Source organism: Rana temporaria, chromosome 1 (genome assembly GCF_905171775.1).
Source record: "Rana temporaria chromosome 1, aRanTem1.1, whole genome shotgun sequence".
NCBI classification, from domain to species: Eukaryota; Metazoa; Chordata; class Amphibia; order Anura; family Ranidae; genus Rana; species Rana temporaria.
In genome coordinates this window covers 390750564-390765504 of record NC_053489.1, presented here as the reverse complement: position 1 = coordinate 390765504, position 14941 = coordinate 390750564, and the positions used below count along the sequence as shown (strand labels likewise).

At 40.8% G+C, this 14941-nt stretch overlaps 1 protein-coding gene across 4 annotated transcripts in view; it reads left to right on the top strand.

Moving 5' to 3' along the window:
* The window catches only part of NFIC (nuclear factor I C), a 193478-nt gene extending 178971 nt beyond the window's left edge, over positions 1 to 14507 (top strand). For 2 of the 4 annotated variants that reach the window (XM_040322597.1, XM_040322595.1), the window contains exons 9-12: positions 173 to 326; positions 1478 to 1560; positions 7094 to 7143; positions 12793 to 14507. In XM_040322597.1, the coding sequence (XP_040178531.1) occupies positions 173 to 326; positions 1478 to 1560; positions 7094 to 7114 (258 nt within the window). In that variant the 3' untranslated portion in view covers positions 7115 to 7143; positions 12793 to 14507. The remainder of the gene's footprint in view (positions 1 to 172; positions 327 to 1477; positions 1561 to 7093; positions 7144 to 12792) is intronic. The other 2 variants (XM_040322598.1, XM_040322596.1) reach the window with 2 other exon arrangements.
* Positions 14508 to 14941: the final 434 nt, after the last annotated feature.

The window sequence follows — 14941 nt, the reverse complement described above, 5'->3', positions numbered from 1 at the left end:
ATAAGTGGGAAATGATGATAGATGCTGTAACTGCTGACATGTGGTTTTCTGTATATAGTCATATAAAATGTATTTATAGTTTTAAGTTGGGTATTATCCCTTAAATATTCTGCATCTGGGGCTATGCCCTAGACTGTTACTACATCTGCTCTCCACCCACTTATTATCTCAGCTGAATGGGAGCGGCCAGGTGAAGGTTTCAAGTCACTATATCTCCACGCAGATGCTGGCCCCACCTCCTCCTGGAATGCCCCGTCTTGCATTGCCCTCCGACACCAAATCTACTACTGCATCTGATGGGGGTACCTCTTCACCCACTTCTCCAAGTGAGTACCTTTTATGGCACTAAGGTATTCACAAAATATTAGTACAAAGAAATGTGCATTGATGATGCAGGCTTATATGCTTGCTGAGTGTTATTGAGCATGAACCGAGTATTCCTTTGCTTGCTACAACTATCACATTGGATCTACCCAAACAGACAATGTTGTTGTTACTTAGTTTGTAAGAAGATTTATCTTTCATTGAAAAAAAAAAGTATTTTTTCATATCAAAAGGAATATTTTTAGTTGTTATTGCTAACACGAAGTGCAATGAAATGTTCTGTGCTCTCTGTGAGTGCTGATATTTTATGGTCACAAAACAAGTGCTTGAGCTGCTTTATTCTTAATCCCCAATACAGAACAGAAGTCATGCAGTCAGGATAAGGTGTTTTATGCATCAACCTATGGGGTTGATTTACTAAAACTGGAGAGAGCAAAATCTGGTGCAGCTCTGCATAGAAATCAGCTTCCATTATTTTTTGTCAAAGCTTAATTGAACAAGCTGAAGTTAGAAGCTCATTGGCTACCATGCACTGCCGCTCCAGATTTTGCACTCTCCACATTTTAGTAAATCGACCTCTATATGTTGCAACCAACAAGATGTACATAGTTATCAGTATGTCTAAAATTGCTATAATATTTAAAAAATCAGCCCATCGCAAAACTGATATTTCCATTTTTTCTACTCAGCTATGGATTGATTTACCTGTTTCTTTTCTCTCTCAGAAAGGGAAACATTTGCTAAACTAGCTTGTGTAAAATATTTTGCAAGGCAATAGCACTTACTGCGTCTGGTCTCTCCTTGTGTATTCTACATTATGCTAAATCCATAAGAGAACTACATCATAATTTTGCCTTGTAAAAGCCATGGCAGTTGGGCAAACTGGGAATTCTGGAAATCTAAGTGATGTAAGAAGCCAGCATGTATATTAGTTTGCCAGTCACCACGCAAAGCTGAAATGTCAGTTTTGAGTTTTGGCTTGGCCTTTAACATAGTGAAAACGCTCAGAATGCTCACCTGGAAAACCATTACTGGGGCCTAGCCTTTTTTTTTTTCATGTGTTTATATGAACATTTGTGGTATAGTTTTTGTGACACGTTTTGACATCTTGTTTCATATATACTATGAATCACATTCCTTTTTCATTTAACAGCGTATTCTGCACCTAGCACGCCTCCCGCAAACCGATTTGTAGGACTGGGTCCACGGGACCCTGGCAGCATTTATCAGCCACAGGTAAGTGTGGAACAATAAGTTAATTTTGTTAGTCAAAGTGTCAAGTGCATTTTGCTAGTGAAAAAAAAAAGAGCAATCTGGATTTACTATAAGGCATACTAGGCCTATAGGCAAAAGAGCTGGCTTTTTACAGTAGAGCTAAAAGTTTTTTTTTTCCATCATCGATAAAAACAGAGTAATGTTTTGGAAGCTCATTTATATATTGTAATTTTTTCTAAGACAGACTAGGACTTGTTTTGTGTAGAGGATGTGATCTTTGCACAGGGTTGACAAATAGTTATTTATCAATTACACAAATCGATTTAGCATAATGTAAAAGCAAAGCAATTTGAAAAAATATATATATTTTTTTCAAAAATGTTCTAAATTGGGTGTGAATAAAAACATGGAAGCCTGGCCAAAATGGGCTTGTTTTGTCCCAGAGCATTTGTCAAGTACATTGGAACCTCAGATTGCGAGTAACGCGGTTAACGAGCGCTTCGCAATACGAGCACTGTATTTGAAAAAATCCTGACTCGGTTTGCGTGTGTTGTCTCGCAATACGAGCAGGATTCAAGCCAAAGCAGTGTGCTCTACCGCGTTTGGCCTGAGATGGGGGGGTGCCAAGGTCGAGCAGAGCTGGACAGCGCCGTTCGGAGCCGTTCGGAAATGCTCTGAAAATCTTGTAAATACTCCGTTCCCGAGCCTTTCCGAGTTCAGCCGAGGTGTCCTCAGCCCTTTCTGAGTGTGTGGTATTGCATGCCATTAAAGTCAATGTGGAACAAATTATTTTTGTTTCCATTGACTTCAATGGGGAAACTCGCTTTGATATGCGAGTACTTTGGATTACGAGCATTCTCTTGCAATGGATTATGCTCATAATCCAAGGTTTCACTGTATATTCTGATCTAAATAGTAAAACTGGTTGAGGCTGGGTTCACACTATACTACACGACAGCAGTACGACTTTCATCCTACTTTGCTCTGCGACATCTGTCCTACATTGGTCCTACATTGATCCTACATGGGTCCTACATCTATCCGACTTTCATGAACAGGATACTACTTTGAACCGACTTTGTGATAGTCTGACTTGTTCTTTGACCAATCAAAACAATCCCAGAGTGAGATAAATTCCTTTTCACTGCTGCTGTAATCACATGTCGGATGTCTGGTAAGGACAAGGCTCCTACTTTGGTCCGACTTCAATGATATTCAATGGGCTGAAGTAGGATCAATGTCGGACCAAAGTAGTACAGGGAGCATTTTCAAAGTCGGACCGACTTGTGTCGGACCAGTTAAGACAGCTCTCATAGGGAAACATTGATTTTCACACGTCATGCGAGCTCCTGAGCTCCCAATGTCGGAGCATTTGTCGGACAAGTGTGAACCCAGCCTCAAATTCTAAGAGCCTTATACTTGAATCTAGTTTAATTAACGATCTGATTAGAGATTTCCATACATTTTCTAATATTGTAGAAATATGATAAGGTGTAGCTGATAAGATGTGGGCAATGCAGATGTTTTAAAAAATGTAAGCTGTGATTCCTTTAGTACAGTGGTCTCCAAACTGTGGGCCCTTTGGTTGCCTGTTACTCTCGCTAATACAAGGCACCAACGATGAGGCATCATGTCTTCCACTGACACTAACAGCAGAGCATGAAACCTCTCACTGACACTAACGAGGGGCCACTATTCCTCCTACTGATACCAATGATGAGGCACTATTCCTTTCACTCACACTAACAATGGGGCGCTATTCCTCCCAGCAATACCAATAATAGGGCACTCATAGGCATGAGCAGCCTATTGCATTAGGGTGTGCACCCCAAAGCTCAAACAAGCATGCTTTTATATATAGATATATATACAGTGCCTTGCGAAAGTATTCGGCCCCCTTGAACTTTGCAATCTTTTGCCACATTTCAGGCTTCAAACATAAAGATATAAAACTGTAATTTTTTTTGAAGAATCAACAAGTGGGACACAATCATGAAGTGAAACGAAATTTATTGGATATTTAAAACTTTTTTAACAAATAAAAAACTGAAAAATTGGGCGTGCAAAATTATTCAGCCCCCTTAAGTTAATACTTTGTAGCGCCACCTTTTGCTGTGATTACAGCTGTAAGTCGCTTGGGGTATGTCTCTATCAGTTTTGCACATCGAGAGACTGACATTTTTGCCCATTCCTCCTTGCAAAATCGCTCGAGCTCAGTGAGGTTGGATGGAGAGCGTTTGTGAACAGCAGTTTTCAGTTCTTTCCACAGATTCTCGATTGGATTCAGGTCTGAACTTTGACTTGGCAATTCTAACACCTGGATATGTTTATTTGTGAACCATTCCATTGTAGATTTTGCTTTATGTTTTGGATCATTGTCTTGTTGGAAGACAAATCTCCGTTCCAGTCTTAGGTCTTTTGCAGACTCCATCAGGTTTTCCTACAGAATGGTCCTGTATTTGGCTCCATCCATCTTCCCATCAATGTTAACCATCTTCCCTGTCCCTGCTGAAGAAAAGCAGGCCCAAACCATGATGCTGCCACCACCATGTTTCACAGTGGGGATGGTGTGTTCACGGTGATGAGCTGTGTTGCTTTTACGCCAAACATAACGTTTTGCATTGTTGCCAAAAAGTTCGATTTTGGTTTCATCTGACCAGAGCACCTTCTTCCACATGTTTGGTGTGTCTCCCAGGTGGCTTGTGGCAAACTTTAAACGACACTTTTTATGGATATCTTTAAGAAATGTCTTTCTTCTTGCCACACTTCCATAAAGGCCAGATTTGTGCAGTATACGACTGATTGTTGTCCTATGGACAAAGTCTCCCACCTCAGCTGTAGATCTCTGCAGTTCATCCAGAGTGATCATGGACCTCTTGGCTGCATCTCTGATAAGTCTTCTCCTTGTATGAGCTGAAAGTTTAGAGGGACGGCCAGGACTTCGTAGATTTGCAGTGGTCTGATACTTCTTCCATTTCAATATTATCGCTTGAACAGTGCTCCTTGGGATGTTTAAAGCTTGGGAAATCTTTTTGTATCCAAATCCGGCTTTAAACTTCTCCACAACAGTATCTCAGACCTGCCTGGTGTGTTCCTTGTTCTTCATGATGCTCTCTGCGCTTTAAACGGACCTCTGAGACTATCACAGTGCAGGTGCATTTATACGGAGACTTGATTACACACAGGTGGATTCTATTTATCATCATTAGTCATTTAGGTCAACATTGGATCATTCAGAGATCCTCACTGAACTTCTGGAGAGAGTTTGCTGCACTGAAAGTAAAGGGGCTGAATAATTTTGCACGCCCAATTTTTCAGTTTTTTATTTGTTAAAAAAGTTTGAAATATCCAATAAATTTCGTTCCACTTCATGATTGTGTCCCACTTGTTGTTGATTCTTCAAAAAAAATTACAGTTTTATATCTTTATGTTTGAAGCCTGAAATGTGGTAAAAGGTCGCAAAGTTCAAGGGGGGCGAATACTTTCGCAAGGCACTGTGTATATATACAGTACAGACCAAAAGTTTGGACACACCTTCTCATTCAAAGAGTTTTCTTTATTTTCATGACTATGAAAATTGTAGATTCACACTGAAGGCATCAAAACTATGAATTAACACATGTGGAATTATACATAACAAAAAAGTGTGAAGCCTCGTACACACGACCGAGGAACTCGACGGGCAAAACACATCGTTTTCCTCGTCGAGTTCCTTGTTAGGCTGTCAAGGAACTCGACAAGGCAAGTTTCTCCATTCCCGTCGAGGAAAAAGAAGACATGCTCTCTTTTTGGCTTGACGGGATCCTCGACAGTTTCCTCGTCAAAAAATGTACACACGACCGGTTTCCTCGGAAAAAAAAAAAACAGCAAGTTTCTTGCTGGTTTTTGCCGAGAAACTCGGTCGTGTGTACGAGGCCTGAAACAACTGAAAATATATTTCATATGCTAGGTTCTTCAAAGTAGCCACCTTTTGCAGCAGACACATCTCTAGAACTGTTAAGAGGAGACTGTGTGAATCAGGCCTTCATGGTAGAATATCTGCTAGGAAACCACTGCTAAAGAAAGGCAACAAGCAGAAGAGACTTGTTTGGGCTAAAGAACACAAGGAATGGACATTAGACCAGTGGAAATCGGTGCTTTGGTCTGATGAGTCCAAACTTGAGATCTTTGGTTCCAACCCCCGTGTCTTTGTGCGACGCAGAAAAGGTGAACGGATGGACTCTACATGCCTGGTTCCCACCGTGAAGCATGGAGGAAGTGTGATGGTGTGGGGGTGCTTTGCTGGTGACACTGTTGGGGATTTATTCAAAATTGAAGGCATACTGAACCAGCATGGCTACCACAGCATCTTGCAGCGGCATGCTATTCCATCCGGTTTGCGTTTAGTTGGACCATCATTTATTTTTCAAAAGGACAATGACCCCAAACACACCTCCAAGCTGTGTAAGGGCTATTTGACCAAGAAGGAGAGTGATGGGGTGCTGCGCCAGGTGACTACCTCTTGAAGCTCATCAAGAGAATGCCAAGAGTGTGCCCAAGCAGTAATCAAAGCAAAAGGTGGCTACTTTGAAGAACCTAGAATATGAAATATATTTTCAGTTGTTTCACACTTTTTTGTTATGTATAATTCCACATGTGTTAATTCATAGTTGTGATGCCTTTAGTGTGAATCTACAATTTTCATAGTCATGAAAATAAAGAAAACTCTTTGAATGAGAAGGTGTGTCCAAACTTTTGGTCTGTACTGTATATATATAGATTCTGGGAAGGCTGTCCACAAGGTTTAGGAGTGTGCCTGTGGGAATGTTTGACCATTCTTCCAGAAGCGCATTTGTGAGGTCAGGCACTGATGTTGGATGAGAAAGCCTGGCTCGCAGTCTCCACTTTAATGTGAAGGCCAGGCAAGTTCCTCCGCCCCAAATTCACTCATCCATGTCTTTATGGACCTTGCTTTGTGCACTGGTCCAAATCATTTGATGGAGGGGGGATTATAGTGTGGGGTTGTTTTTGTCAGGGGTTGGGCTTGGCACCTTATTTCCAGTAAAGGTATTTTTTAAGGTGTCAGCATACCAAGACATTTTGGACAATTTCATGCTTCCAACTTTGTGGTAATAGTTTGGGAATGGCCTCTTCCTGTTCCAACACGGCTGCGAACCAGTGTACAAAGCAAGGTCCATAAAGACATGGACTTAGCAAGGGTGGTGGAAAATTAACTTCAAGTGCAAAAATGTACATTATAATAGTAACTAAAACATATAAAATGAAGTTTAACAATCTAAAAAAAAATGATTCCAAAGTGCTATAATGGTGTGAACCTCCCAACTGAGAAGTTGTTGCACTTGAAGTTAATTTATATTGCAATTATCTGTAGAGGGGTTTCCACCATCCTTGCTAAGTTTAAAAAAATGATGTCTTATTCTCATTTTGATGTGTATTACATGTTAAATCACATATCATTGGAATTATTGCACTTGAAGTTAATCTGTATGGCAAATATCTATAGGAGAGGTTTCCACCATCCCTACTAAGTTTCACTTTTTATTTATTTTTTCAGTTTGATGTGTATTATATGTGACGTTACATATCACAGAGACCGGTATTGTGGTAATATTGACTTTTATTGAGATTTCCATACATTAGAGGGTTCCACCATTATTGTTAAGTTATTGATTAGTAAGTTAGCACTGCACTTTTTTTGTGGTGTGGGAACACATAACAGTGCTTAGCGGCAGGCCTTTTACTGACACTTTTTGAATTTACCTCCAGTAGTTTATTGTAAATAGTAGTGTGGTTATTACCTATTATACTAAAGATCGGCATGTGGCATTAATAAACATCAGCACATTTTAGTACTGCCCCACCAGGCCATCAACCTCCCCATGGACAATGTTCAACTCCCCATCCCTGCACTCAGTGCACGGATGGGCACTGATTGGAAGCACCGATTGGCAGCACTCATGGGCACTGATTGTCAGCACTCATGGGCACTGATTGGCACTGATAGGTGACACTGATTTAACAGCACTCATGGGCACTGATAGGCAGCACTCATGGACACTGATAGGCAGCACTGATGGGCACTGATGACCACTGATAGGCAGTACTAGTTTAATAAAAAAAATGCACTGATTGGCAGCACAGATGGGCACTGATAGGCTGCACTGATAGACAGAACTAATTGTCACTGATAGATGGCACTGATAGGTAACACTGATGTGCACTGATAGGCAACACTGATTGGCAGCACTGATGCGCACTGATTTATGGCATTGGTTGGCACTGATAGGCAGCACCGATTGGCACTCATTGGCAGCAATGATTGGCACTGATTTATGGCATTGGTTGGCACTGATAGGTGGCACTGATTGGCAGCACAGATGGGCAATGATAGGCATCACAGATGGGCACTAATTTATGGCATTGGTTGGCACTGATAGGCAGCACTGATTGGCACTCATTGGTAGCAATGATTAGCACTGATAGGCAAATATGATTGGCAGCACTGGTGGGCACTGATAGGCAGCACCGATTGGCACTATTGGGCACTGATAGGTGGCATTGGTTGGCACTTATGGGTGGCACTGATTGGAAGCAATGTTGGGCACCGATTGTCACTGATAAGTGGCATTGGCTGGCACTGACAGGTGGCACTGATGGACACTGACAGATGGCACTGATTGTCACTAATGGGCACTGACAGGTGGCACTGGTGGGCACTGACAGGTGGCAATGATTGGCGGCACTGATAGGTGGCATTGGTTGGCACTGATGGGCATTGATAGGCAGCAACGATTGGCACTGATCTAGGAGAGGGGGAGTTTCACATTGAGCAGTCAGGGAGGCATGTAGGAACCGCTAAGTGTGTGAAATAAATGTAATGTCACTGCTTGCAGAGAGGAGCTGTCAAAACTCAGCACTGATGTCGGGGGTGAGGGGACCGAACAGCTAGCCTATCAAACAAGCCAACAGGATAGGGGCCTGGCGGGCCGCTCTGTGTATGTGTCTCTGCCCCCTTTCTTAAGCAGCCCAATAATTGGCTGGTGTTTGATAGCTCTTACAAGCCTCCCTGACTGCTCAATGGGAAACTGTCTCACAGGCAGCTCCCTATACAGTCTCTTGCAGCTTTTTACAGCAGACCTCCGGACACACATTAGGGTGTGCCCAGGCACACCTGGCACACCCCATGCGCACGCCTATGAGGGCACTATCTCTCCTACAGACCACGTGGGCTGTGTCATTTTTATATTCCCACTAACCACCAAACCTGAAGCCTCGCACACGGCCGAGGAACTCGACAGGCGAAACACATCGTTTTGCTCGTCGAGTTCCTTGTTAGGCTGTCGTGGATCTCGGCGAGCCAAATTTCTTCATTGCCGTCAAGGAAATAGGGAACATGTTCTCTTTTTGGCTCGACGGGATCCTCGACAGTTTCCTCGTCGAAAAGGGTACACACGACCGGTTTCCTCGGCAAAAAAAACAAAACAGCAAGTTTCTTGCTGTTTTTTGCCGAGAAACTCGGTCGTGTGTACGAGGCCTAAGACATTGACCACTCCAGCTGGCCACAGTCTGGCCCCCCTAAGGTCTGATGGATAGTAAATTGGCTCTTTATTTAGAAAGTTTGTAGACCCCTCATTTAGTACAATATTACACTGACTACAAGATGTATTCATTAATAATAAAACACAATAGCACCACCAAGTGTTGTTATTGTGGTTTGCAACAACTTAAAAATGTTAATGTATTTAAAGCAGAGTTCCAGCATCTACATATTTTTTTTAAAAGTCAGCAGCTACAAATAATGTAATTACTGTCTTTTAATATAAGGATACTTACCTGTCCAGGGATCCCACGATATCGGATCGGGTGCAGGCGCCGGCATTGCAACTAAGTGAAACCGGCAGTGAAGCCTTCAAGACCTAGATTAATGTTTAAGACCTAGATTCATTTTAGCCTGGAACTAAGCTTTAATATGTGGGATATTTAAATCATAATATATTATAAACTTGTACATAAATAAATAGATGTACAGTGGAACCTTGGATTACGAGCATAATCCATTCTAGGAGAATGCTCGTAATGCAAAGTACTCACATATCAAAGCGAGTTTCCCCATTTAAGTCAATGGAAAAAGAAAAAAATGTGTTCCGCATTACCTTCAATGGCATGCAATACCGCATGTGGCCAGAGGTGGGGGGCGCCGGAGAGCCTCGTAATCACTCGGAAAGGCCCGAAGACACCTCGGCTGAACACGGAAAACTTCGGAAAGGCTCGGCAACTGAGTATTTCTGAGATTTTCCAAGCATTTCCTAATGGCGCCAATCGACTCCGATTGGCACCGCTCGGCTCCAGCGCCCCCACCTCATGCCAAACGTGGTATTGCACACCGCTTTTGCTTGAATCCTGCGCGTTCTGCGAGACAACACTCGCAAATCGAGTTAGGATCTTTTTTAAATATAGTGCTCGTATTGCAAAACGCTCGTTAACCGCGTTACTCGCAATCCGAGGTTCCACTGTACATACATTTACATTAACTTAGCCAAGATATAACCATCACAGTTAGCTTTAATATATGAAAATCATCTATCAATATGTCATAGTTGTGTTTCCCACACTGTTTATCTGTATGCCATTGCTAAAACTTTGAAGACACATTGGTTGATTTACTAAAGGAGTAGAGCGTGTTCACTTTGCAAAGTGAATTTTCACTTGGTTTCACCTAATTTTCTAAACTAAGTAAAGTGAAATTCACTTTGCAAAAAGTAACAAATCATGTGCCAAGAAAGTTTCAAAACAGAATTTTTGCTCACACTATTGGATAATTGAAGTTAACGCAGCTTCATCTCATTCACTAAGCCAAGTAAACATCTTATACCCCTTTCATGAATCAATCCCTTATGTCTTGGTCAACCATATTTTGTACCAAAACACATTCATGGCAAAGGTATAGAAATAAGCAGGTACACACGAGAGCTGGACCACAAATGGTTGAACTCAAACTTGAAATATCTTTCTCCTTGTGAGTGTATATCTGCTATGTGCTTTTTCATTTAAATATTTTCTTTTTGTACTATCATTTCTGAGAGACAAGTATTGTTTGATTAAATATAGCCCTTTCAATCCTCTATTATTAAAGTGTAAGTCCAGCCTAACACTAAAATCCCTGCATCTATAGACAGCCACAATCTAACACTAACCTATCTGGCCCTGTAAAGAATAAATCAGTATACATACCTTACATATTCCATATGTAGTGTATGTAAGCTCTACACCGGCTGTGAATTCAATGGGGAGTGACGTCAGTCACTGGGGCTTCCGTTGTCAAATGTGTCCTCTGCACCCGCCTACGAAGAGAAGCCATGGCTGAAAGCTCAGTGTGGGATCGGGTTGGATCAGCTTAAAAAAATGTATGTATACTGATTTCTTCTTTACAGGGCTAGATAGGTTAGTCTTAGGTAAAAAATGGTAAAAAATCTGCGCTGCGTGGACTAAAAATCAGATAAGATGATCACAATAGTAACATGAGAAGTGAAACATACATATCCTAGTACATATGACATCAATGTGAATAAACTGATTAAAAGTCCATGTGAAAAAAGAAAAATTAATAGATATATCGTGACATGTGCATGCATTACATCCTGTGCCAAACACATGTAATGGATCCAAATAAGTTCATAGGGAATTCAATCTCCGTGCCTATTCACATCAACAGGAAATAGTGCTGACAGTATCCCAGAACACCGTGTCAGTTTTGCAGAAAAGAAGAAAGCCTCCACCTCCTATTCCTAATCTGCTTACCGACTTGCGTAGATCCCTAATGAAAGAGATCACATAGGCATTTAGGCTCAACAGCCACTGATGTTATCCAGATCATCCAGTAACTCCACCTCTATAAAGCAATATGGCTCTCCAACAGCAACAGGACTCTCCAACAGATTACCTCACGGATGTTAGTCACAGAAGGAAAGAAAAAGCCGACATAGAGCAGTATTGCAATAAAAGGGTGTTTAATAATAAATCGGTTGCACTCACATTTAGAAGATAAAGTATGGGCGTTTTGTTTTTCAAGTAAGCCGGCCGGCTCTCTAGATATACCGCTCGTCCTTCCGGATAGCAGTGTAGGTTCACAAATGGTGACGTCAGCACGCTGCTCCTCCCTACGCCGTTTCGTCCAATAGCAGACTTCCTCCAGGTGTGTACTCCAGGTTAGTCTTAGGCCTCGTACACACGACCGAGTTTCTCGGCAAAAACCAGCTAAAAACTTGCTGGGAGATAATTTTTGCCGAGGAAACCGGTCGTGTGTACATTTTCGGAGAGGAAACGGTCGAGAAACTCGACGAGCCAAAAAGAGAGCATGTTCTCTATTTCCTTGACGGGAATGGAGAAAATTGGCTTGTCGAGATCCTCGACAGCCTAACAAGGAACTCGACGAGGAAAACTATGTGTTTCGCCCGTCGAGTTCCTCGGTCGTGTGAACGAGGCTTTAGATCGTTGATGTCTGTAGATGCAGGGATTTTAGTGTTAGGGTTTACCAAATTTCCATTGTACTCTAGAAATCTGTATATTTACAAATAGTGTCAGCCAATATACATGCCAAACCTGAACTATTTTTATACTTTTGGGACAATGCCCCTTTTTTTTACTTTGTTGAAGTGTCATAATGTGACATTTCAATCACTCCAGGGTGCCACAGAGAGCTGCGAAGCTGCGTGTAAAATTACAGACATGGTGCATTTTTCCCACACAGCAAATCTACATTCTAGTGTGAAAAGGCCACTTTGTGTCTGTGTGCCCCTGCAGAAAATGCAGATCACTGAACAAGTGTGAAGGAGCCCCAGGCCTAGAGTATAAATGATAGTTTATACATTTATGTCATTTTGATAAGTCAGTTTTGCTGTAATGCACATTTATTCTACATTAATGATGTCAATATTTTTTGTTACTATTATTAACACAGTGGAACATATGTTTGGAATTTGTATTATGCCCTTTTTATGGTTTAGCATACCAAAGAATGTCTGCAGGAATTTAGTGATAACTTTGCTATTAAATTAGGTTCTAACCGTCACAGTTTAAAATAACTTTTTAACTTTTTGACTGTTGTTCTTAATCATTCATTTTGCAGGTATCTTTTTTTAGAGTTTTTCATATTAAAATGTTCCTAGTGTTTTAGTACCTTCTTAATAACATTGTTCTTTAAGCATATTTTTGCATTTTGTCCAAAGTAACCTTCTCACTGTGCTTTTTCCTTAGTCCTGGTACCTGGGATAACAACCTACCTCTCATCTACCGGAACCATCAAAAAAGAAAATGAGGTTTTCTTCATAGGTCCAAGTCCATATTGATAAAATCACGTTTTTAATAAAAAAAATGCTGTTACCACAATGGAGAAGTCCTCAAAAACCTGCAGCTGTTAGCTCGAGATATAAGATAATTACCCATATTCTGGTGGACCCTTCTCTTCAGAAAAAGGAACAGGGCTATTGTTTAATCTCCTTTTATTCATAATTCCACTCACAAAAGAGTTGACCATCCAACCAGCAAGAAGGAAGAAGAACAATAATCTTCCTGCGGGGATATAAATATTCTAGAAATAATATAATTTCATTATATAGCTCTGCTTTATCCCATAAATGTTTAACCTGTTTTTGCCTGGAGGACTTTAGCTATGACAGATAGGCATTAATCAGATACTCACAAATGTTGTGATAAGCACCTTAGCCTTCTACCTGGGCCTTGTCTGTAACTTCAGGTACATATTGATCCAGACACATGCTCAAGTTTGTTAGTCTGTACTTCTTGAAAAACCTGTATCATAATGAATCATTTTTGTAGATATATCTGTGTGCATAATGCAGTATGTGTAGACAAAATATATTTCTACAGTGCCTTGCAAAAGTACTAATTCTTTTTTTGCAAGACATTGTACAGTTGTCTTCTTCACACAACACATTATACAAACAAATATTAAAACATATACAGAGATGGCAAATTCTGCAATGTCTTGAATAACAAATCCTAAACTGAAAATTTGTTTGGTAAAATATATACACACACATTTATACATCCTATACATATATATATGGCTGCGCTTCACAGAAACATCAGTCACAATAAAGCTGCTAATTGATATATATGCCTATATAATATATATATATATATGGTCCGGATAGATCTATGAGTACGGTATCTCACTGTCCTGATTTATTGCCAACCACTTGCAGGCCCCAGACTCAATTTTCTATTATTTGCTGTGTGCCTCTTCAACAGTGTTTCTCTCTATCTATCTTATTAACCAGCAAATGGTTTATAAATATGACCTAATGTCAGATACAAATATCACATGGAACAAAAGTTTAGTGTAGGATTTGGTATTCAGTAATGAGGAAACTGTCAAATGATCTGAAGGGCACTGTATGAATCATGTGTCTGTGTGTGCATGGTGTGTGTGTACATATATATATATATATATATATATATATGCACACACCATACACAATACAAATTGTACAGCGCAACAGATACCTTGAAGGATTAGGTGAATTAAATTTGTTTATTGCACATTATTGCTAATTTTTATGTATTGTACACTTCATCAGATTTATATGTACAGTATATTCATAGGTTGTGTGTTGACATCTGTATGAAGATACATTCAGTGTACAGGCTGTGGCAGGCACTGCAAGTATATGTACATAATTTGAATAAGTGTCACTTATTCACACATGCAGCGCTATTGTATATATGTTTTCCCATGGAATGGCCTTTGCGTCAAGCTACACATATAGTAATTTACAAAGGTGACAACTTTTAAAACAAGAGAAAAGCCTGAAATATATGTACAATTGAAAATGTCCCCACAGTGTTTTCAAAACAGCAGCCACCAACCTACTTTTAATACTATTCTACAGCCTGTTGTCCACCTGTCTAGTGTGTGCAATATTCATGCAATCTAACCAAAAAAAAAAGAAAAGAAAGTGGAACTAATGTTCACACTAAAATGATATTCTTTTAAAATTGTTCTTAAAATGCCACTATAGGCAAATAATAACAATATTATTTTGGATAGCTTGGGAAAAGGTCAGAACCTCTGTCAGGTTTTTTTTTCTGATTAATTTGTACCTGGTATGGTGGATTTCCCCTGAAGCCTCGTACACACGGCCGAGGAACTCGACGTGCCAAACACATCGAGTTCCTCGGCCAGTTCAGCACTGAAGCCGCCGAGGAGCTCGGCGGGGCGAGAGCTCCCATAGAACAACGAGGAAATAGAGAACATGTTCTCTATTTCCTCGCCGAGCTCCTCGTCGGCTTCCTCGGCCGAAAGTGTACACACGGCCGGTTTCTCGGCAGAATTCAGCCAGAAACTCGGTCGGAAGCTGAATTCTGCCGAGGAAACTGGTCG